Source organism: Pipra filicauda, unplaced genomic scaffold, assembly GCF_003945595.2.
Source record: "Pipra filicauda isolate LSUMZ 115617 unplaced genomic scaffold, ASM394559v2 scaffold529_size498821_pilon, whole genome shotgun sequence".
Lineage (NCBI taxonomy): Eukaryota > Metazoa > Chordata > Aves > Passeriformes > Pipridae > Pipra > Pipra filicauda.
In genome coordinates this window covers 31,118-52,632 of record NW_024104675.1, presented here as the reverse complement: position 1 = coordinate 52,632, position 21,515 = coordinate 31,118, and the positions used below count along the sequence as shown (strand labels likewise).

Genomic DNA, 21,515 nt, shown 5'->3' with positions numbered 1-21,515 from the left:
GACAGCGCCAACAGAGGCTGCTTCGAGAGCAAAGGGACAGGTGTGCGCAGGACAGGTGTGCGCAGGGCAGGTGTGCACTGACCAAGTGTGTGCAGGTGTGCACTGACCAGGTGTGCACAGGACAGGTGGGCACAGGACAGGTGGGTTCAGGACAGGTGTCCGCAGGTATGCGCAGGGCAGGCATGCACAGATGGGTACAGGCATGTACAGGCCTAGTGTCTACAGGAAAGGTGTGTTCAGGGCAGGCGTGCACAGATGTACATGGGACAGGTGTGCAGAGGCATGCACAGGACAAGTGTGCACAGGACAGGCCTGCACAGGTGCGTAAAGGACAGGTGTGCACAGGTGTTCAGTGCGTGGAGGGGCTCCCTTCCTCTAAAGGGGAGTTAATGTCTGTACGGTTTTGTGGGGTCGCCTACAAAAGGGAGAAAATGCAGGTGATCAGAGCAGCACCTCTATAGCAACAGCTACAGGGCCACAAGGCGGTGCCCAGAGAAATTAGTGCCTGGGAGTAGCCCTCTAGAAAAGGAGGTGGTAGCTGTAGGGACCAGAGGAGTCTATATGGAAAGGTGAGTCTGTAGGTGCATGGACTAGGTGGGGCTTGTGTTATAAAAGCTCCAATAGAATTATAGAATGGTTGGAGTTGGAAGGGACCTTAAAGATCATCTAGTCCCAATCCCGCTGCTGTGAGGCCTTTCACTAGACCAGGTTGCTCAAGGCTTTATCCAAAACCTTGCTTTGAATGCTTCCACAGTTGGGGCATCCACAACATCCCTTGGCAACCTGTTCCAGTGCCTCACCACCTTCCCAGTAAAGAATTTCTTCCCAATATCTACCCTAGATTTTCCCCCTTGTCCTACCACTACAGTTCCTGATGAAGAGTCCCTCTCTGGCTTCCCTGTAGGCCCCCTTCAGATACTGGAAGGATCTGGAACCTGAGGTGTGTGGGCAGAGACAGCTTTCCTTATGGCAAGATGGGAGACCTTAGAGAGACTTGTGTGGGGTAGGGCAAGGGGTGTCCTAAAAAAGCTGTAGGGAGAGCCTTGATAGAAAAGGGGAGGTGGGGCAGGGGCAGGTAGAAGCCCCTACAGAAAGGAAGCTCTGCCGGTGCAGGGTCTTGGGTCAGCTCCCCCCAAAAGGGAGGCCATGTCCATAGAGACTGGAGGAAGCCTGTGGAAAAAGGAAGGGTTGGGGGCAGAGCTCTAGATAAGAGGAAGTGGAGGCTGCAGGGAGCCCCTGCAGCAATGAGGGTCAGCAGTGAGAGAAACGAGAGGAAACATCAACAGAAAATGGTGGCCAGGAGCTTGGAAAGGAGGTGATGTACATAAGGACTAGAGAAAACCCTACAGAATGAACATTAGTTATGGCCACAGAGCTAGGGGACAGTATCCTACAAGGGGGAATAGCATGTATAAGGATCAGGAAAATCCCTATAGAAAAAAGAGCCTGAAGCAGAAAATTTAATAACTTTTTAACTCGCAGTAGTTGTAATTCATCCCTCATAAGCTTTTATTTGAAGGATGAGTAAGAACTCTTGTACCTGAAACATTAAACTACACTCCTTCCCATTTACTAATCGTTCTTCAAGTATCCATTTCAGAGCTGCTCAGTTGAGAAGCCATCCCAGGTATATTCTGGATCATCCGGGTATGTCCTGCACACCAGCTGGGAAATCACACCTGGTCAGAGCATTGGTTGCAGGACACCAGGCAGCACACAGGTTCATTACCACCTCACAGGACACCTGGATGAACCCAGTTCATGTTCAGCAATTCCAATACACAGACAAAGAACAGCAGCGATCCAAGCAGACAAGAAGGTTGGCAAGTCCAGCAGAGTGGTGACCAAGATGGAGCTGTTGCTTCAGAAATGCAAGGGACAATTTTCCAGTGGTGGTCTGACATAAGGCACTGGGATGACATTCTCAGAGCCCCAACACAATGTTCTGAGCTTTCAGGCAGCTCACTTTTCAGAAGGCGGGCTGCCACTAGAATCAAAGAATGATACCACACGCCTGAGCAGTCGAGTAAGAGGAGGCTGATCATCTCTGTATGTTACTTCTGTTCTCACTTGGAATCCGAAAGGTGTTTCCGTAGTGTATACTTCCTTACGGGGCCCTTGGTTCCTCTGAGGATCATTTTCATTCTCTAAGGAATGGGGGGAGGGTAAGAGGGGAGACAAAAGAGAGCACAGCAATAAAAATGTTTCATGCCTTCATCATGACACAACAGTAGCCACTGGGCATTCAGTCTTCTCTTCCCTTTTCCTCAAATTTTGAGGAATAGATAGCAAAGATCTGGTAACTCTGTAGTCAGAAAAAGTGATTTACTAGGGTAGGTTAGATACCTGCACTGGCACTGGACAAGAAACAGTACTACAATAGCAGCAATAACAACTGGCTTCCAAGTTACCCACATTACAGCTAGCTCAAGCGGCTCAGTGCAGAGCTGACCAAAAGTTAAAGTATTGTCCAAAGGCCTCTTAAACACCGACAGGCTGGGGGTGTCGACCACCTCTCCGGGAAGCTTGTTCCACTGTCTGACCACTCTCCCGGTAGACATGCTTCCTAATGTCCAGCCTAATCTGCCCACAGCACAGCTTTCAACCCATCCCACAATGTAAATAAAAGCAACAGTTCGGGAAGACTCTAGTCCCTGTTCCTGTGACCTGCGGTAAAGCACAAGCTTCTCCCTTCAACAGGGGATTTATCTTCCTTCACGGTTAACCCATTCGGGCTGCCAGGGGGTCGGGCGGACACCCGGTTCACTCACCCGGCCCAAGCAAAGGCCGCGCTCCGGCTGCCTCACAGTTGCTGATCACAACTGGGTTCTGAGCTATCACGTACTACAACTATGTGACCATGACCAGAGTACAAATGAAGCAAGTCAATCTGAAAAAAAGACTGCTGCTGTCACTTCCAGACCCAAGCGCCCCGAGGGGCGGGCGGGCGGGCGGGCGTACTGCCGGGGCAGCGCGGCGGGGGCAGCACCCGGCCCTGCTTTCCCCGGCCGAAATATGCGGCGGGCGCGGTCCCGGGGGCGCTCCAGGCGCTTTCCCCTAAGACTCGTCCCCGGACAAGCCCCGCGCGCGGCCGAGCACCCTCACGCAAGCACCGCCCCCGGACACGCCCCGCGCTGCCGGAGCGAGGCCCCCGAGCGAGGCCCCCCCTCCGCCAAACCCCACCCCTAGGCCCAGCCGCGTCACGCCTTCCCGGGGTGACCCGAGGCACCGTTCCCGGTCCCGGGGCCGCGCCAGCCCGTACCGGGGCCGCCGCCGCTCTCGGCGCCGCCGCCGCTGCCGTAGCGGCTGTAGTAGATCATCCCGCCCAGCGCCGTCCATCCGCCCAGCGAGTACAGCAGCGCTGCTCGCGCGTTCCACACGGCAACGCGCATCGCGCCCCAGTAACGCCGGCGCTCATTGGCCGCGCCCCGCCGCCAATGGGGCGGCGCGCAGGGCGGGGGCAGCGGGGAAAGGAGGAGGCAGGAAACGCCCATTCTACGTACACCTGAAGTCGGGGACAGCAGTAAGGGGTGGTTCTCTTACCTGATTTTATTTTTCATTAATACAGTCCGCTGGTTGCCAAAAGCCACTTCTTAAGAACACGCGACATTAAAATTAAGCCAAAGACTGTCAAAATCTCTGTTGACTAAAACATCCTTCAGCTCTAATTACAGTGTGTGAAAAATGTAGAGTAAGCAGAATATAGACAAAAGGGAATACAAATAAGTTAGAAAGGAGCAGTAAAAACTGCCCCGGAATGTTTATTTCATGTAATACTTAAAACCCCTAGTTTAAAAGAGAGAAAAGGAAATGTAACTAAATTGCTCCATTTCTGTCATCAACATGATCCATGTCTCTTCTTGCTCCTCAGTTTGATCCCTCATGATGCACTCGAAACTGCCAGCTTTTTTAAGTGGTCCATGAATACCTGGAGACTCACATCATCTGTCAAGATTGGAGCTCCTGATTCCTGAAAAAAAAAAAAAAAAAAAAGAAATAATGAGCCTAAAGTACTGTTGTTAATGCAGGGGACTAATTGAAAGCAAATAAAATGTTAGCACTCTGAACTGACTGCCTGCTAAATTAACCACCTTTTGCTCCTGCAAAAGACAAGATCAGTAGAGATCCTTTGCATCTCTAATGAAAAGTTGCTACTTTTTGGCAACAGCACTAACACTATCCTCCAGTACAATCTGAATTACTGCAGAAAAGTCTCTTCTACCTAAAGCATTAGGAATTTTGCTGCCCAAAGTGCTACACAAACAAGGTAAACAAAAAGGATATAAAAGTCTAGTATTCTCAGATAGAATTCTTAGACCTATATGTATCCATATGCTAGTTACTTTTTCCAAAATACTAAATACATTGTGACCTATTTAAATCATATTTGTAGGGAAGGGTCAAGATAAATTTCTACATCAGGTCACCTGAAATCTCTAAGAACATAGGCTACATAAAATCAGCTGCTTCCTTCAATAGCAGCCAACACAGAAAATTCTCCTGGTTTGCCTGTGCCCCCCATGCAGCTGAGATATGGGAAGGGAAAAATCAAAGGGAAAAACCACTCCTTGTGGAAACCACTCCTTTCCTGCCATCAAGCTACTCAGGTCCTGAACTATGGATGCGTCACCTCTGTTTGGACAGGCATTCCTTGGACGCCTTGAGGAAAAACCTCAAAATCAACTGGGTTTTGTGGAAAATTTTTGGTGATTCAGTACAAGAATAGGAACACGAATTAGTCATCCAGGCTTGAAAACTGTTATTCTCATCACCTAGTGGTCCCCACCAGTACTGTTTATCTTATCAACAACCATGGTAAGAAACTGAGGACAAACATAACCTGCTCACAATGCCTGCTGCCCAGACAAATATGTACATGTACATTTTACAGCATTCCCAAACATGAGCAGCTCTTTCATTGCTTACCTGTCCCCATGCATAGAGGTTATTGTGGGTCTGAGATGGGTTCACTTTAGACAAGAGGAACCGGGCCTATCAGGACAAAAGAGAAGTAGTTTTGTAAAATGACAGACCTGTGAGCTCCCTCAAGCTTCCTACCACCTTAGATCCATGACTAGAGATGTTCCTCTGCTTTTACAAGCAAGGTACTAATGTAACTTAAACAGGTTTCAAGTCCAGAAACAGCTCTGCTCCACAAACAACCTGTGTCCAAGGGGCATTGAGTGCTCTGCTACAAGTCATGCTCGCCTGGCAGGGCAGCTCTGGTTCCATGCAACATGGGCATGTCACCAGCTCTGTCCCTTGCATGCCCCATCTGCTCTTCAGAAAAGGGGTCAGTAGAGGACCAGTGTAACAGAGTCACATCAAAAATCAATACCAAATCTTTGTTTTGGACCATCAGTTCCTGCCTCTTCACTGCTACAAATAAGCCAGGCACAGGGAAGCACGGCACAACTGCAATTCCAAGAAGAACAACAATAGGAACTACTTTATATCCTCATTCAGTGTTAAAGAATAAAGGAGCAGGTGGTCAATCATTCAGCATTACTGCAGGCTAACTACAGACACATAACCAAATCATTTCTTTCCCACCTCTTTGGGAATAAAAATGTATTTAAGTCAGCTTTTCCATTTTTTTCCCATCCTCAGATTTCAAAAGTATATCCAGCAAGTGACTTACTTATTAAAAGACAGAGTTGTAGTAAAAGCTCATGAGAAAATATGCAAGCTCTGTACTTTGAAGAGCTAAATTACCACTACATTTAACTTACAGAACCATCCTTCCAGAAAAGCAGAAAGACAGCCATTTGCTCTAGGCAACAACAGAAGGAGTTCCTCCATAAACTTTCCTACCTGACTGCCCCCATGTTCAGTGTGGATGTAACGTGGCATTGGGAATCTGGTCTGCAGGATTTCCTGGCCGTCATCCAGTGGGGCTTGCAGTAGGTGCTTGAAGTTTTCATATTCAGGCATGTCTTGGTATCCAGCTTTCTGCCACTGTGCAATAGTCTATTGATGATACAGGGATGAAATGAAAACAAGAGCGGAGATATCTGCAAGCCTCTCCTTTTTAACCTGCACATCTTAAAGCAGCAAAATGTTACACATACTTCTGCTTACAGGGTAAATGCACCCTTTCACTGCTCTGGCAAAAACATTACTTTCTGTCCCTGAATTTAAGCACAGGCACTCAACACAAAAGCTGGTAGCAATTTGTGCAGTGCAAAAGCAATTAGTTGAAAGTGATCTTCAAGCCTTTATGTTTCAGCCTGTGCCAACATAGAAACATGAAGAATCTGACTTGACCTTACAGTATTTTCAAGGTACCTATTATATGTACTATATATATGTAGCAATTGTTCTACACATATACAGGTCACACACTTAGCTCCTCCTCTGTCTAAATTTTACCGAGTTGCTGAGTGTCTTGCTCTGCAACAGCAGGTAGAAACTGTTTAAGGTCACTCCAGATTTATTGTCATTGTTGACTCAAGTGTTCAACTCCTGTTCGTGTTAACTGGGTATCCCTTCTCACTTCTCAAAGGGAACAAATCCTATATGGAGTGAAATCAGGAGCTAACAGCGGGGCTGCCAAAAACTATCACGCCAAACTTCAAGCGTTCTAATAACAGTCATCAAATAACAGCAAAGTAGCTTAATTCAAAGACAAAGGGAAGGGTTAAAATACCTCCCAAAAAGTTTTCACTGATAGGAATCATATGAGGGAATATGGATAGGAAGGATATGAGAGGGGAAAAAATGCATCAAAGAACAGGGAGTTTTCCAGAGAAAGAAGTGGAAAGCAGCCTTCCTCTTCATCCCTTACCCTATGACTACTCTAGGATGTGACACATTTTTGTTCTTCAGCTACAGTATTGCACTGCTCCCTTCCAAAACCTGACAGGACTGAAATACAGATCTACAGGTCTGCATAGTACACAGGCAGACCAAAGTAGATCAAAGCCAAGGAGTAAGTCTGTATGTTCAGAAAGAGCCAGTATATAAGCATTTACCTCAGTCATGATGGAAGACATATAAGAGCAGCTTCCAAAAACATCCAGTATTTAAAAGCAAAACCTGTAAAACTGCCTAACTGATTTCTTTAAGAGAAGCACTATTTAAGTGTCAAAACCCTGCAATCAAGTCTGTCACGTACCTCAAAAAATCAAACTGTAACTCTCCGTCCTGCTTAGTTTCAAGTTTCTCTAGCCTTTTCCAGGTATGGTAAGGGACCACCTTCATTACTAAGCTAATATAACAGCTGCTACTCAGTGCAGAACACATCCTTAGCAACTCCAGTATTATTTTAACTCTGACAGTGGAGAAATTCTATTCAAACAGGCAGCATGTATACCATGTCATTAAGCTCATGTGGGCTTTGCAAGAAGCTTATTTTACACTAACAACAATGCTGTCCACATGCACGGCAGGAGGGAAGGAGTGCAAACAGAGAAAGAGAACATAGTTCACTGTACCTCACCAAGGTAGATAACTATCTGGAAGAAAGTATCCATCAGGAGGATTCTGTCAGGAAGAATACTGCTGCTATCCAAAAGCACTGGCTGGAGAAAACAAAGAACAAAGTCAGGCACCCCTAAGCCCTCAGAAGTATATTAACCTTCACGGTTGGCCAAACAGCTTGTTGAACCCTGCCCATACGGGCACTGCTCAGTCCCAGCAGAGTGTGGCCAGCCTCCTGCAGCATCACAGAATGGAGCAGCAGGTTATCAGCACCTGTATGAAGTGCAGGATGCCAGAGAGCATCCATGGCCATCCAAGTGTAATTTGATATGATCTTGAACAAAAGAATCTCGGCTTTAACAACTAAAAAAGAAATATAGGGGCCTTTTTGCTGAAATAGTGTTACTCTGACTGAATACTTGTTATTTTGGGTTGATTCACCTCTTCCTGTAAAACACAGACTCACCTCAGGAGGCCCATGGAAAGAATAAGCATAAAGGATGGGCTGGATCATAATGAGAGACTGGGTGAGATCTTGCCTAGCAAAGTGGTGACGGTAATATGAAGATTCATCAGGACTGTTATTGAAGACCTGCAGGAATGGGGAGCGTCGTAGATGGAACATGAACTGCACCAGAAAGATGAGTGAGAAGAGGAATGTCAGCCAAAGTTGCCAAAACTTCTGGACCCAAATCCAATCTTTCTGAACAGCAAATTCTTTGGAAAAAAGTCTACCCCTTATTAACTACTCAGAATTCTTCCCCTATCAGTCACTTGCAGCACTGAACTACAGGACCAGTCCACTAAATTAAAAAAGCACCTGTTCCTCCCCTCTTGAATCTGACAAATAGTACAAGATGTTTTAGTATCACTCACACTCACTCTTGCACACTTTTCCCATGACATCCTTACCTGAGGATACAAAGAAAATGATTCTGACAATCTGAAGGAGTTAGGATCATCTTTGTTGTATTGTCCAAATTTCTGACACTGTTGGAAGCAAAATGGATACTCTGGTTATCTATCTCTTTTTTCTATTTTTTCCCCTTTTTTTTTTTTTTAGAATTAACACCTTTTTTTTTTCCCAGAAGGGTGTTCTCTTGGTTGTTTTTAAACAATCAAGGCATGAACCTGATGAGAACAAGTAATTACAACATTCACATTCTTTAAGTCAGTGGTTACTCTGTCTTACTGGAATGAGAATGATGATTCAATCTATTTATATATATATATATAAAACCCCTAGATTTGAAATTATCCAAGACTGAAAGAAATAGTGCTTTGAAGATCTCCATAGTGCTTCTTCATATAGTGCTTCTAAAGCACTACCCATTAAATCAGGGCTACTACATTATACTTAAAACTGCTTTGTACACTATGAAACAGTTCTGTGACAATTACTTCCTGCTAGAACAGCACCAGACTGGCATTTCACCAACTGCTTCACTGAAAATAAGAAGCATCAATGGTTTTAGCAATTTAACTATAAATGACTCCACAGTCTTTTCAACATGCAGTGTGCTTGTTTGTGTTTGTGTTCAAATCTCAGTTTTTCAGTGTATGATGTGCCATACTGTGTTAGTACCAACTCCACATGGGTGTTTGGACAAGGCCAACACTGATTTAGACAATCTGGGCTTGTAAAATTCAAAGCAAGAGACAGCAAGAGCTTGAAGAATTAATTCAGATTATTGCTCTGAATTTAGCCCACATCTGAGTGCTCTGTCTAGTTTTGGGCTCTCCAGTGTAAGACAGACATGGATATATTGGAGTGGGTTTAGCAGAAGCCACCAAGCTAGTCAGGTGTTGGAGCATCTCAGGCAGAAAGTGAGGATGAGGAAGCTGGGTTTGTTCAGCCTGGTGAGGAGTGGGATCAAGGAGTCCAATTGCTGTCTACAGCTACTTGACTGGTAACTGGGCAAATGGAAATTCTGACTGGGAAATAGAGGCAGGGGAGAGAAAAAAAGGATCCTCGTGACTGTGATCAGACATTGGAACAGACTGTTAAGAGAAGAAGAGAAACCCCATCTTTGGAGATCTTCAAAACTCAGCTGAATAAGACCTTGAGCAACCTGCTCTAACTTCAAAGCTGGCCCTACTTTAAGCAGGAGGGTCAAATCAGAGACCTTCCCACCTGCATTACTGTGTTTCATTATCACTGATTCAACCTCAGGTTTAACTCTTTCAGCATAATGGGATGTTTACCTACCCCATCAAAAATTTGCTGATCACAACTTAATTCTGAGCTATCACATACTACAAGTATGTGACCACAATCAGAGTAAAAATGAAGCGAGTCAATCTGAAAAAAGACTGCTGTTATCACTTCCAGAGAGCATTTTTACTAAATCAAGAATGCACCCAACCGCAGTCTGATTTTCTTACCAGCCTGATCAGCTGTCTGTCCAGCCACCGCAGAACATCAGGTCCCTCCTCAGATTCAGCTCTGTACACTCCCAGTCGTGCCATCAGCACGGCAGCTGCTTCCTGGTCAAACGCAGCTTCTATATGCTGGAGCTGAGTCTGTGCATCTGCCCAGCTACAGGGTTAGTAAAGGGTTAGTGCTCCATGCATCCACCTTCGGCAAAACTCAAACCAGATTCATCCTCCTTGTGCCAGCTACTCTGTGGCCACTGCATGCAACAAAAAGCTAGAAAAATTCCAGCAGTCTGCAGCTTAACTTTCTGCCACTCTGCTGGAGAACTGGCACAGGATACTCACTTTCTGGCTATGGTGGTGACACGAATGCGCTTTTCCGTACTGGAGTGTTGATACTGAGTGACAAACTGCACTGCCCCTCTGCTTCCCTGAGGTATCGGTGCATTGTGCTGCAAATGAAACAAGGGCAGCTTTCAAAACATCATGGCTTTTCCATAACTCTTTCCAACTGTAACAAGCCCACACAAAACAGAAAACAAAGAGAACACACATGGAATAAAATTCCTTTGGGGTAATCTTCTGAGCTGCCACAGTTACTTCTGAGCCATCAAGTTATTACAACTTGAAGGACTAATTCTCCAAAAATTTTAACATATTTTAACATTATTTATTCTCCACTGCACCTACTGGCAAAAAGACAATTTCTTCTTTGTTAAATAAATACTGTAGAAAAAAAACAAGGAAAGAATGCAGGTTTTATAAAGAACAAAAATAACAGACAATTTATACCTATGAAAACAATTTCTGAGACTATTTCTTTATTACAAAACACTTGATTGCTTTGCAACCAACCACCTGCAACACAGGGGATGTCATTGCACTTTCTAGCCCTGTAACAAGTAGTTTGATGTGTAAAAAAGATGATCAAAAAAAAAGAGAAGCCAAGACTGACCTGATTTACCACTTCAAAGTAAATGGCCAGAGTTGTACTGGGATCCAGACTACAGATTTTCCATTGAGATGTTCCTCCAATTCCAAGCTCCTGCACAGAATCAAAAAGAAAGCAGCAATTTTGCCTCTAGCAGCAGGAAAGGCAAGCTAATGTCAAATTCTGATCCGAGATAGAAGTAATGGCAGGCCTTCTAGATTCATTATCTTTTGAGTGTGACTGAAGTTACTGAAGGCCATACAGTTAAAGAAAGCCTTATGGGGCAAGAATTTAGTCTAGGAAAGACTGTCACTTCGTAGGGATGTTTCCAAGTTGTTCTTCTCCTTGAAAACTCTGATATTCTAGCTGAGCTGTAGGGCTAGACAGAAACTTTGCACTGTTTATTTACTTTGCTATTAAAGATTTTTTCACGTCAGAAACTTACATTTTCAGAGACACACGGGCCTTTAGCATTCAGTGATATGCATGGTCCAATAGCTCCTGCAATTTTCAGCTCCCTAGAGGTCTAGAACAAGGTAAAAAAAAAAAAGTCGTGGATTTTTTTTAATCAAGTCAATCAAATAGAGTACACAGTCTAAACCAGTTGCTCAGCTTTGGTGAGATGATAAAAAAACCAAACCCACAAAACAACAGCAACAACAAAAAAACCCGCCACAAACTTACTAAGCTTTCAAATAAAAATTCCTTCCACCAGTGTGGTGCTTCTCCCAAAGAAGTCAAGATGACATCTGGCCTCAAACATGTACACTTTTATACGCCCCAGAGACTTCAACTGACTTTTGAGTGAACAGCACTTGTATTATACCCCCATTATGTCATCCAATCAAACTGATCTCTCACCTTCACATCCAAATTTGCACCAAAAGCCATCCGAAACTCTCCGTTGTACCCTTTGTTAAATACCCGCTGGAAGGTCTGTCTGAAGAGAGAAGTGTTGAAGGAGTCTCCCATCACCATGTGTCCTCTGGGAAAGAAAAAACAATACACAAGGGAACTGAAGCAACTGGGAACTAGAAGTACAAAGGATACATCCCTGCAAGTCTAACACATGCAAACACATTCAGTAACTGTTTTAGAGCATGCCTTTGCATAGGCAGAACTCGCATCAGGGAAGGCAGATTCATGGACTCCTACAAAGCCAGACAGGTTAGTAGTGCTCCGCCTTTGCCAGCTTGCTTTCTCAGCTATATTTCTTACCATCCCTTTAGCTGCCTTCAAAATGTTCATGTTCCACGTGTTAGAAATGTCTCAGCTCAAGAAGGCTCTTTGTTCAGCCTGCTTTCCCTGAGCAGGGCTGGAACCCTCCACACTACACGAGGGATGCCTGCACTGCTGCAGCACTTGGACAGTTGTGTGGGTCTGTGCTGGGCCTCCCCTCAGTGCCATGGCAAACCCAGCCCTGATCAGATGCAGCTTTGTAGTGCAAACAAAGGGTCTAACAATGTCTCTGCTGCTTACTGAGCACTGAGTGATTATTTACAAACACCTTGCATTTCCTCTAACCATCCTTTGGCTCTCTAGACACAGAGTATTTTAAACGGCCAGTAAGACATGCCGAGTCTCCAAAAGGCCTGGTTTGGCACACAGCCTCCCCAGAGAGACCATATTCAGCAACACGGAACACAGACATTTATTCCTTAGAGATATCACTTAAAACTGGACCCAGGGAAGGCAAGAATCCCTGGAGGAAGCACAAGTGAGCTGTTAAGCAGAGAAAATCAGGCCCATACAAGAAAAGCTTCTACCCACCAAGCCTAACAGTTGTGTGATGGCACTTCAGTCATGCACAACCACAAAGCATGACATCTTTATCCCATAAATTCTGGAAGGGATACTTGCTGGCTCCAAAGGAGACATAAGGCACTTGCAAAAGACATATTGCACCATGCTTTAGAATACTTTTCTCAAAGCAGGACATAGAGTTTTATAACAGCAGTGCTAACTCACATGCTGCTTTGACACTCCAGAAATGTGGACTGGAATCAGGTAAGTTTTGGCCGTTTAATTCCTGGCAAATTCAAACACAGTGTAGAACAGAATAACAATCTCACCCTTTTGCCATGGCAGCAATATTAACTGCTTTTTGAACCATTCTTCCCCTCCAAAAAAAAAAAAAAAAAGGCAGGTGTCAACTTTGTGCTGTCCTGCTCTGAACATACCCAGTGAGGTTTGCACAGCACTTCATCTCCAGCAGCCCAGTCTGGTCCAGGGCACAGGCATAGATGTCGATGCAATGCCCGTTGGCTGCAGTGCGATTAGCCAGAGTCTCGTAGTGCTGGGGAACACATACACAGTGCTCAGGATGAACACATACACAGTGCTCAGGAGGCTGCAACGGGCAGTGTTTCTGCTGCTCTCCAGCTGAGGCACACACGTGAAACACAAGGTACAAATGTGGCAATTACCAGTGCTGTGGTAACTAAACAGCTGTTTGCTCTTGCTGCCCTGCTGCAGCACACTTCTCCCATCTAGGATGAGGGATTCACTTGGACGAGATTGAGTTGCATGTCTCAAATACAGAGAGTGCATGAATCGCATGGGATCTTTGCCTGTGATGACTTAGTGGAAACCCAAAGATTTCTAGGTGATAGTTAAGAGAATAGGTGCCATACGGCTTTCTCTAAGCTGACAAGGACATTTCATGTCTGACATTTTTACTATTTTAACAATTGTTTTACACATCAAGAAGAACAAATGAAGCTTTCTGGAAATGACCAATTCTTGGAAGACAGGTTTTTTCCTTCCCAGAAGGAATTACAATGATGCTGATGAACAAACTCTCCACCCAACATCAGCTAAGAAATAACACTGAAATACTTTTTTCTCTGAGAAGATACAAGACCATGCTGGAAAATAACTAGGAGAAAGTCTTTTACCCTTCCCTTGACCATTCTCACAATTTATCACACACAGAAGACTGGGCATTTCAAGCACAACCATGCAAATATCTGGACATACCGTTCCTACATTGATAGAACAGAATATATTTACTGGGGAAGGACATTGGGCAGCTGTCAACATAGCAATGTATATAGCTTTGTGTACTGTCCTTTCTCCCCCATGTATTGTTCCAACACAATATTCAGTTTTAGCTTTTAAACACACCCGGCAGGCACTAGCACCTACTTTGGTGGCCTTCTTCATGAACCTTGCATTATCCTTCTCTATGTCATGCCAAGAACGGATGGGTGTTTTCAGTTCATCCCCCACCACCATGCCTGGTCCTTGTGTCGGTGGCCCGCCTGTAAACAGCATTATTCTGGCCCCTGTGTTTGGAAATGTGCCCTAAAATAAAAATAAAGACTTATATCAGAAGGAAGGGAGGGAGGGAGGGAAGAAAAAAGGAAACTTATTAAATTAAATGGTGTTATGGGGTTTAAAGCCTCTTTCTGAATTTTCGCCATGCCACCACGCAAGGGTGCTCACCGACAATGGCACCACGGTCTGGCCAGGCAGCAGTGGGAAGAGCTCTCTGCCATCCTTCCCCGCATTCCTTTGGTTTGCCAGGGGGAGGGGGGAAACCATGCAGCCGGGCGGTCTCCAGTCTCTTGAGGGGAGGTTTGGAGAGACAGACCATTTTCTCTCTGTACCCCTGTGGTTACTGTGTTTTGTTGTTTTGTCTGTTTTGGTCTGTATTGCTCTCCGTTATTAGTAAAAACTGTTATTTCGTTTCTACACGTTGCTCAAAAACTCTTGTATTTTCAAATTTACAAAAAGTTTGGGAGGGAGGGGTCTCTATCCTATCAGAGGTCCTGCCTCCCTGGCATACATTGTCTTTAACCCAAGATAAATGGCAACAATGCTTTCTTGAGACAAGTGTCTGCATGTGTTTCTGCAATGTCATAGGCACCTGTCCCTGCCAGAGGCCACCTCGATAAGTAGCGATGACAATCACAGCACTCTGATGAAGTTTAAACTCCAACTATGTTAAGCTTCCTGTTTTCAAAACAGGAAGCAGGCAGTTTCTGTTCTCTTCACTTTTATCTTAGATGACCCTCAGATAAATCCAGTGCATGGTATCACCTGTTGTGTGGCCATACACACGAGAATCAGAGACTTTTAAACACCTGTGAATTTTACCATTTAGATGAAACCTCCAGCCCACTCTATATCAGCTGGTGCTTATACACATCAAATGTCAGTAGAGACAAATTGCACCTCTGCAGCCCAGTCTAACCCAGATGGACTGACACCTGCACACATCTCAGCAAACTTTGCCATGTGCTTACTTTGACCTGCTCATCTCAAACAGCAGCATTACAAGTACCTCCAATAAGCCAACTGCGATGGAAAGAGCTACTCCAGTGGAACGTAAAGGTCTCTTTCCCTGGGTCACTGGCCACGGGTCCCTTTGCAGTTCTCCAAGCAGATCTGTTAAATTCATGTCAATCTTATGTACTGGCTGTAGAAACCTGCAAAAATTCAAATGAAATGTTGTCCTACTTCTAAGTTCAAAGAAGGAAAAAAGTGTCCCTTTGTTCCTGGCACACATAAATTGCATTGAAACAGAAGCAAAAAGACATGTGGCATGTTGCCTTCTTACATCCAAACTTTCCAAGATAACAAGCCTGTGCAAAATAAAAAATTTGATCAAAACAAGACATCAGACACTGACATGAAGGCAAAGTCACACAAAGAATAGGAAAAAAAATTCAATGGTGATTTAGTTTGCTGAAACATGAGAGCTGCCACTGAAAAAGAGGAGCTGCAAAAGAGAAAACTGTATTCAACAGAGGCAAATACGGCTTTACTGTTCAGGGGTCACTGATGATCATGTTTTGGATTTGCTGGATCAGGAGGTAAGAGATGATATATAGGATTGTTATCCATAGTCCAGAGTCCCCATTCGCTGGTCAATCAAAGACAGGTCCTTGCTCCAGGCGACCCCTAAGCAATGTGCTTTCCAAAGACAGCCTCTCTATGTTTTACAAGTAGAAATCTAGCCTGAAAGGCAATCCTGTTCTTGCAACTGCAAACCTAAGATATTGTAGAAGTCTAATACACTGCCTGCAGCTCTAGCAATCCCATCCAGCAGCTCTAGTAACCCCACACATACATATCACTTAATGTAGAGAAATAACTGTGACAAGACAATGCCATTTAAATCTTCTTTCTTACAGAAACTTCTCTTGGGAAAACCAGGTTTAGAAGCATGCCCCTAAGGGGCACAAAACATCTGCCCTGCTCACCTGCTGTGCTGGTGAGGCTTACCTGCTGGAAATAGGAGGTTGCTCTGGAGTTTGAAGAGGTCTTCCCTGTTGCATAGAGACGGCTGGCCTTGAAAGCCCAAGCATATCCTAGAGAATAGTAAAGAGGAGGCAGAGGAGATGTACTATCCAAACACTAAACATATTACTTACATTACTATTTAACATAGCCTGAGGCCTGCAATACTGTAGCAATAAATATATTTAAATCTGTGAAATTATTCATCTTTGCACTCCCATTAGGAATGGATCAATGGCTCCGTTACATGAGATACACCAACTCAATCTTGGACAAGCTTCCAAGGGATTTACAAAGGCAAAAACTGGGAGGGCAGCAGGCTAACAGTTAAGAGCACTGAGCCCTCCTTTCTACCCAAGAGCCCTGTGCTTAAAAGACTAGCAGTGGTGTCAACAAAGCTAACAGGAACAAGCCAGTGGCCTACAAGATAGCAGAGCATACCTGTATTTGCTTAGCTGTCAGGTCCTTTGTGCCCCGAAACACGTAGCTCTTGGAAATCCCTTCACAGCTCAGCTCATGAACCTGGACCATCCTGCCAAAAGTGATCAGCCCCACCAGAGCACTGGCAGGCAGCAGGCTCAGGGACATCTGGAGGGACTCCTTCAGCGCCTGCAAATCCTCCTCTTCCAAGCACGTGTCAACAACATACAGGAAGATCAATGGCGTCTGCGGACCTCGCTAGTGTGGAAAGAGATGAATTTTAGGGCCATGCATACACCAGGTGATACTTTTTAATGCCTTCAGCCAAGGCATAAAATTAGTCCTGTCATAAGCACCTTGCAGATGTTATTTATTTGCTTTATCTAAAGCAAATTAACACATATATAATCTGTCACAGACAAGACAATTCTGGGGGCTTCAAACTTGCCTGTGATTCATTTACCTGCACTATATATTCAATTGTTGAAAACTGAGGCATAAGCTCTGCTGGTTGATTGACTTCAGATATGCCTGCATATGCTGGGGGGAACTGAAAAAGAGAACAAAAAATTAGGACAAGGAAGTTGCAGGACAGAAATGTAGGGCTCTCCTCTTCAGTACAGAGCCTGCCCTGCTCATGATGTGGTTATTGAACTCTTTATTTACTGCCACTGCACCAAGCTAATTAATTCATGACAAGAGACCCACACTGCTGCCTTCCTAAGCACAAACAACAAGTGGCCAGCAGGATGGACAGCTGCTCGATCCAGGGTAAATACAGTATAGGACTATAGCAGCAACTGTGCATTAGTTGAAAGTCTTGTAGCCATGAGGTAGTTTCTGATGCCAAAAGTCTACTCAGATCTAATGAATTTCATACTTTGCAAGAACAGTAAAATCAAGTGGAAAAAAACCACGGGAAACACATGGGACAAAATAGCATTTTTATTTCCTTTCTATGTCCTGCAAGCCAGCAAAATCACTGGCAAAACTGGACTGAAAATAGCCAAGATGTCAGGTAAAGCAGACTGTATTCTGGCCTGGGTTCAGCAGACAAAAAGGCCAAGGTATGGAATCTAGAGAAGGGCAATTTAAGCTTAATGTCCTTTGTCACAGAAGGCTATCAATAAAATGTTCACTGAAAAGATGAAAGGGCTGATGCTTTTTCCAACTTACCGGATTTCTCTGAAAACAGAAGTTACAAGCCCAAAGCTTGGCCCGATAGTCAACTTGGCTGCAAGGGAAAGATGAGGCATTAGTATGACTTCAGAAACAATTTTACAGCACAGCTTCACAATTATCCATGCTGGTTCACAGCACTGAGGAAGAAACAGTATCAGACACTCCAGACTGAATAACAAATGTTCTAAGGATTCAGACTCTTGTTCTATTGCCAGAAAGTTCATTAGCTTATTCAGCCCTGCCAGGCTTGTCAGTATGATGAACCACTGACAGCTCTCAGGAGCAAAGGCTCTGGTAGACAAAGACTTGGGTCTAATCCTTCTTTCACCACACTTAGGCTTATCTCAGTTGTCTTACTGTTTGTACAGCTGTAGCACAAAGTTCTACAGTCTCAGAGCAGCAGGAGGCATCCACCTAGTCCTGTGCAAACATAGAACAAAGAGGCTGTTCACTGCCCTAAAGAGTTTACTCTCCTCAGCCTGTTACAACATCCTGCTGCTGTGGTATGCCTAGCCATATTCTTAGTTCCTAGGTTTGGTCTCATTTTTACTTTCTCTTACTAGCTTTTCCTACTTTTTCTCAGCCCAATGCTACACTCAGAGTATGCATGATCATCACATGATTTTAGGGGCCAAGCTTATTCCTCTAAAATTACTTCCTGATGCTCATACTGGAACTGACCTACAAGCAGCAGGATGTGGAAGCAGGAAAACAAATGAACGTCACAGTCCAGAGGATGGTATCAGTAAAACTGGCATCTTTGTTTATTTTGAGTTTTAACATTCACCACAAAATTCTCTGCAATGGTAGGAGGATTGGTCATTTCATCTCTGCCTTAACAGCCTCCTCCTGCCTCCTCTGGTCCTGCCAGCTCTAATAACAGACATGTTAATGTATCTCCTTAGGCACGTGTGGATTTTAACAAGCCCACCAGATCTAAATGAAAGAGCCTCCAGGCACTGGGCAGAGAAAAAGGGGAATAAGGAAGTAGTGAAGTTCAGATAAAAATTAGGTACTATTCAGCCTCTCTTAACATCCCCAGCCAAGAAATTCATACCAGAGCGGGTTAAGCACTGCTTTGCAAGTTGGCCTGCTGCAAAGCACCGGTTCATACTGCACAGGCGGCAGGTCAAGACGTTCCTTCAGTGGGGTCAGGAGACAAGCCAGCGGTACAACCATCCTTGTGGCCTCCAGCCTGCTGGAGGGCCACACGTTCCAGCTGAAACGCACTCCGTCACGCTCCTCATTTTGCTGGATGAACTCCAGGTAGGTCGCCATGGGACTGCAGAAGCTCTGAAAGGACATAAGAACACACATTCAGGCAGCAGTCACCTATTTGGACAACAGGCCTGCAAAGGAGGTCAGCAGATTGGCTACAGGTAGGCACAGGGCACTGCAGGACAAAGCCAATACATTACAGTGCATTAATCCCATTATCAAACGAACCACGTGACTACATTAATCTCTTCTGTCCACTTCTCTCATCAACTTACAGCCAATCCAAATCCAACAAAGAAACAAGGAAATCTGAAACTCAAAGCCAGAAAGCAAGGGGGTTTTTTTCTTATGATCCACATTTAACATCTCAATACCCAAACAGCCTCATGCTGACCTCAAGGCAGTCCTGCCTGACTGGGCTAGTAACAGAAAACAGAGGCCAAGTCTAAGACCAAAACATTCCTCACATATGTCACCTGGCTGCCAGTCTGATCTGCTTACAAATGGAAAGCAGCACATGACAAACTGTCAAAAAAGATTTTCTGTGATTTTTAGACACCTGCTGGGCATGGCACCATTGTCCCACTCCCAGTAAGGAAGGAACTGAGAGTCCAGCAGACTTAAGAAAACATCCCGTTCTGGGAGAGATATCCCCAACACAACAGAGGAGTCACTGTCTGTACTGCCTTACTAAATGCTTCAGAGTAGGACATGAACAAAAGCCTCCAGGCTGTCATTGCCTTTGATGTCTCTGAGAAAGGGAAGAACAAGCCTACAAAAAAACTTGCTTGTCAAATCCAGTGCACAGACACCACACCACACTAGCAGCACCTCACAGAGCCTAGAGCAGCAGCTCCACAACCTGCTCCAGACAAGGAAACTCAGAGGTTCACCTACAGCTGCAGATGCTCCAGCATTACCTTACTCCTGGTCCTCACTGCAGGTGGGATATTCACAAGGGCCACATGCATGAGAAATGAGAAGCATCACCTTCACTCGGAAAAGTTTTCCTGCAGAACTCCAAACTCACTGACATTTTCTTTGTCCTTGCTATTGAGGATGTAAATCAAGCTCATGGAGAATTGCCCTATATTTCTACTCCCACCTCTGGACAAAGTGGTTCACAACACATCCCCATCACAAAAAGGTCTGCTGGGGTAAAAGTCAGAGCTGAGCCTCCCTGTAAAAGATCCTGGACATCAGAACAGCAAGACAAACACCTGACACCTCAGGTATGCAGCACAGCCACAGGACAAATTAATGCCACATTCCTCCAACTGCCCCAACCTCTACCCTGCCCCAGGCCGAGCCCGAGTTGTCATACTGGGCTTGGCATGGGCTGTGGTCCCACTTTGGGGTCAGGACAGCAGGAGGGGAGGTGTTCCCCCCTCCAATGAAGGGGGGAACTGCCCATCTGCCTGCCCATCTGCCGGCCTCCCCGCCAGCGCAAGGCAGGGGCCCATCCCACCAGTGGGAAGGTCCCAAATCCCCTACTCAGGAGATGACGGACCCTTCCAAAGCCTTAGCAGAAGAGTGGTGGCAGAATTCCATTCTCCCCGTGGGATCTGCTTAGGGCACAACGCTGACACCCGCTCCTTCCAGCAAAGCTATAGACAATGCTGCTGCTTCCAAAAAGTTCCCTGCTGCTGCTGCTGCTACAGGGAACCCCACGGATCAGCAGGCTGCTGCGCTTGGCATGGCTATAAGGGACAAAGTTACAGGGAACACCGCTGAGCCCCCGTGCTGCTCTGTGGGAAGCTGCTGACCCCCATGGAAGCACTGAGACAGGGGACACCACTGCTCCCTCAGACCCTCCCGTGAGAGACACCACCGACCCCCCCCAACCCCCTCACAGGAGACGCCCCTGACCACTCCCCCCCCCTCCTCGGGGGACCTCAGTGACCCACCCACTCTGCCTCCCCTCACGGGGAACACGATTCCCCCCCCTCAGTTCCCACCGGAACCTCCGCAGGCCCCGCCGCTCCCACCTGCCCGCGCCGCTCCCGCCGCTCCCGCCTCTCCCTCCCGACGGGCCCCGCCCGCCCGGCAAGGCCACCTCAGCACTACGCTCTGCCCGCAGCCAAGATGGCGGAGGCAGCACACCCCACCCTCCCCCCCGAGGCTCCGCCGACATCTTGACTAAGGGCACCCTACGCTGCTTAAGGAAGGAGGCGGAGCGACCTGCCCGTAACAAACATGGCGAGGCGTCGGGGAGGCCATCTGGGTTAAGGGTGGCAGGTGCCGGATGGGAATGACGACAGACGGAGTGTCTCTGCTAAATGTGGGAGTCGCTGTGGCGTTCCCGCTCTGGCGCAGGATGGAGGAAGCAGCTCTGCTTTCAGGGTGCTCGGCAGCTTGGGAGGGTGCTGTCATGTTCAGCAGGGAACATAGAACCTCCTGGGAAGAGGTTATCAGTAACGCTCCACTAATAACACAGACACTTTTTAAAGAAATAAACTGCAAGCCCCAGAGAGCCTCACCTTTGCCTCAGCTCCCAGCTCCTCTCTCAGGCAAGAGCTGCTGTGCCCGGGCACATTGGCTCAGTGAAGCCAAGCCATCAGGCCACCCAGGCCAGCAACGAGGCAGGGACAATCAACTGGATTTTCTTTCCTCTCTGTTCCCAGAAAAAACTTTACCCTCACAGTTGCTTGAGGCAACGCTGGTTCATCACTCTGTCAGGAAATCTGTACCCCAGCCCACTGGGAAGACTGCTGCAGTG

The 21,515-nt window shown here is 45.9% G+C and overlaps 2 protein-coding genes across 3 annotated transcripts; both read right to left on the bottom strand.

Moving 5' to 3' along the window:
- Positions 1 to 1,459: 1,459 nt before the first annotated feature.
- SMIM26 (small integral membrane protein 26) lies at positions 1,460 to 3,407 on the bottom strand. The gene is made up of 2 exons (XM_027748343.2): positions 3,263 to 3,407; positions 1,460 to 2,147 (listed from the first exon to the last, which is right to left on the bottom strand). The coding sequence occupies exons 1-2, from the start codon at positions 3,390 to 3,392 to the stop codon at positions 1,963 to 1,965; spliced, it is 315 nt and encodes a 104-aa protein (XP_027604144.2). The 5' UTR covers positions 3,393 to 3,407; the 3' UTR covers positions 1,460 to 1,962.
- A 316-nt stretch (positions 3,408 to 3,723) lies between these two features.
- Positions 3,724 to 20,800, bottom strand: SEC23B (SEC23 homolog B, COPII coat complex component). Of its 2 annotated transcripts, XM_027748340.2 has the most exons (20): positions 20,785 to 20,800; positions 18,636 to 18,871; positions 17,573 to 17,630; positions 16,860 to 16,946; positions 16,418 to 16,654; positions 15,962 to 16,047; positions 15,018 to 15,162; positions 13,877 to 14,035; positions 12,910 to 13,025; positions 11,591 to 11,714; positions 11,175 to 11,255; positions 10,754 to 10,843; positions 10,144 to 10,250; positions 9,808 to 9,961; positions 8,335 to 8,412; positions 7,889 to 8,050; positions 7,437 to 7,523; positions 5,815 to 5,970; positions 4,927 to 4,992; positions 3,881 to 3,970 (listed from the first exon to the last, which is right to left on the bottom strand). In XM_027748340.2, exons 2-20 carry the CDS (start codon positions 18,854 to 18,856, stop codon positions 3,881 to 3,883), a joined length of 2,304 nt encoding a protein of 767 aa, XP_027604141.1. In that variant the 5' UTR covers positions 18,857 to 18,871; positions 20,785 to 20,800. The 2 variants fall into 2 exon arrangements, with proteins under 2 accessions (XP_039243001.1, XP_027604141.1); XM_039387067.1 differs by lacking the exon at positions 20,785 to 20,800 and having other exon boundaries at positions 3,724 to 3,970.
- Between the last annotated feature and the right edge of the window lie 715 nt (positions 20,801 to 21,515).

What these genes read in the sequence shown, in the direction of transcription:
- SMIM26 (XM_027748343.2), bottom strand. Translation starts at nt 3,392, where the DNA reads ATGCGCGTTGCCGTGTGGAACGCGCGAGCAGCGCTGCTGTACTCGCTG. An exon ending in CGAGAGCGGCGGCGGCCCCG is followed by an intron (nt 2,148 to 3,262) that starts GTACGGGCTGGC and finishes CCCATTCCTTAG; the next exon opens with AGAATGAAAATGATCCTCAG.
- SEC23B (XM_027748340.2), bottom strand. Translation starts at nt 18,856, where the DNA reads ATGGCGACCTACCTGGAGTTCATCCAGCAAAATGAGGAGCGTGACGGA. An exon ending in CAATTGAATATATAGTGCAG is followed by an intron (nt 16,655 to 16,859) that starts GTAAATGAATCA and finishes TTTCCACACTAG; the next exon opens with CGAGGTCCGCAGACGCCATT. An exon ending in ACCTCTATGCATGGGGACAG is followed by an intron (nt 3,971 to 4,926) that starts GTAAGCAATGAA and finishes TTTTTTTTTCAG; the next exon opens with GAATCAGGAGCTCCAATCTT.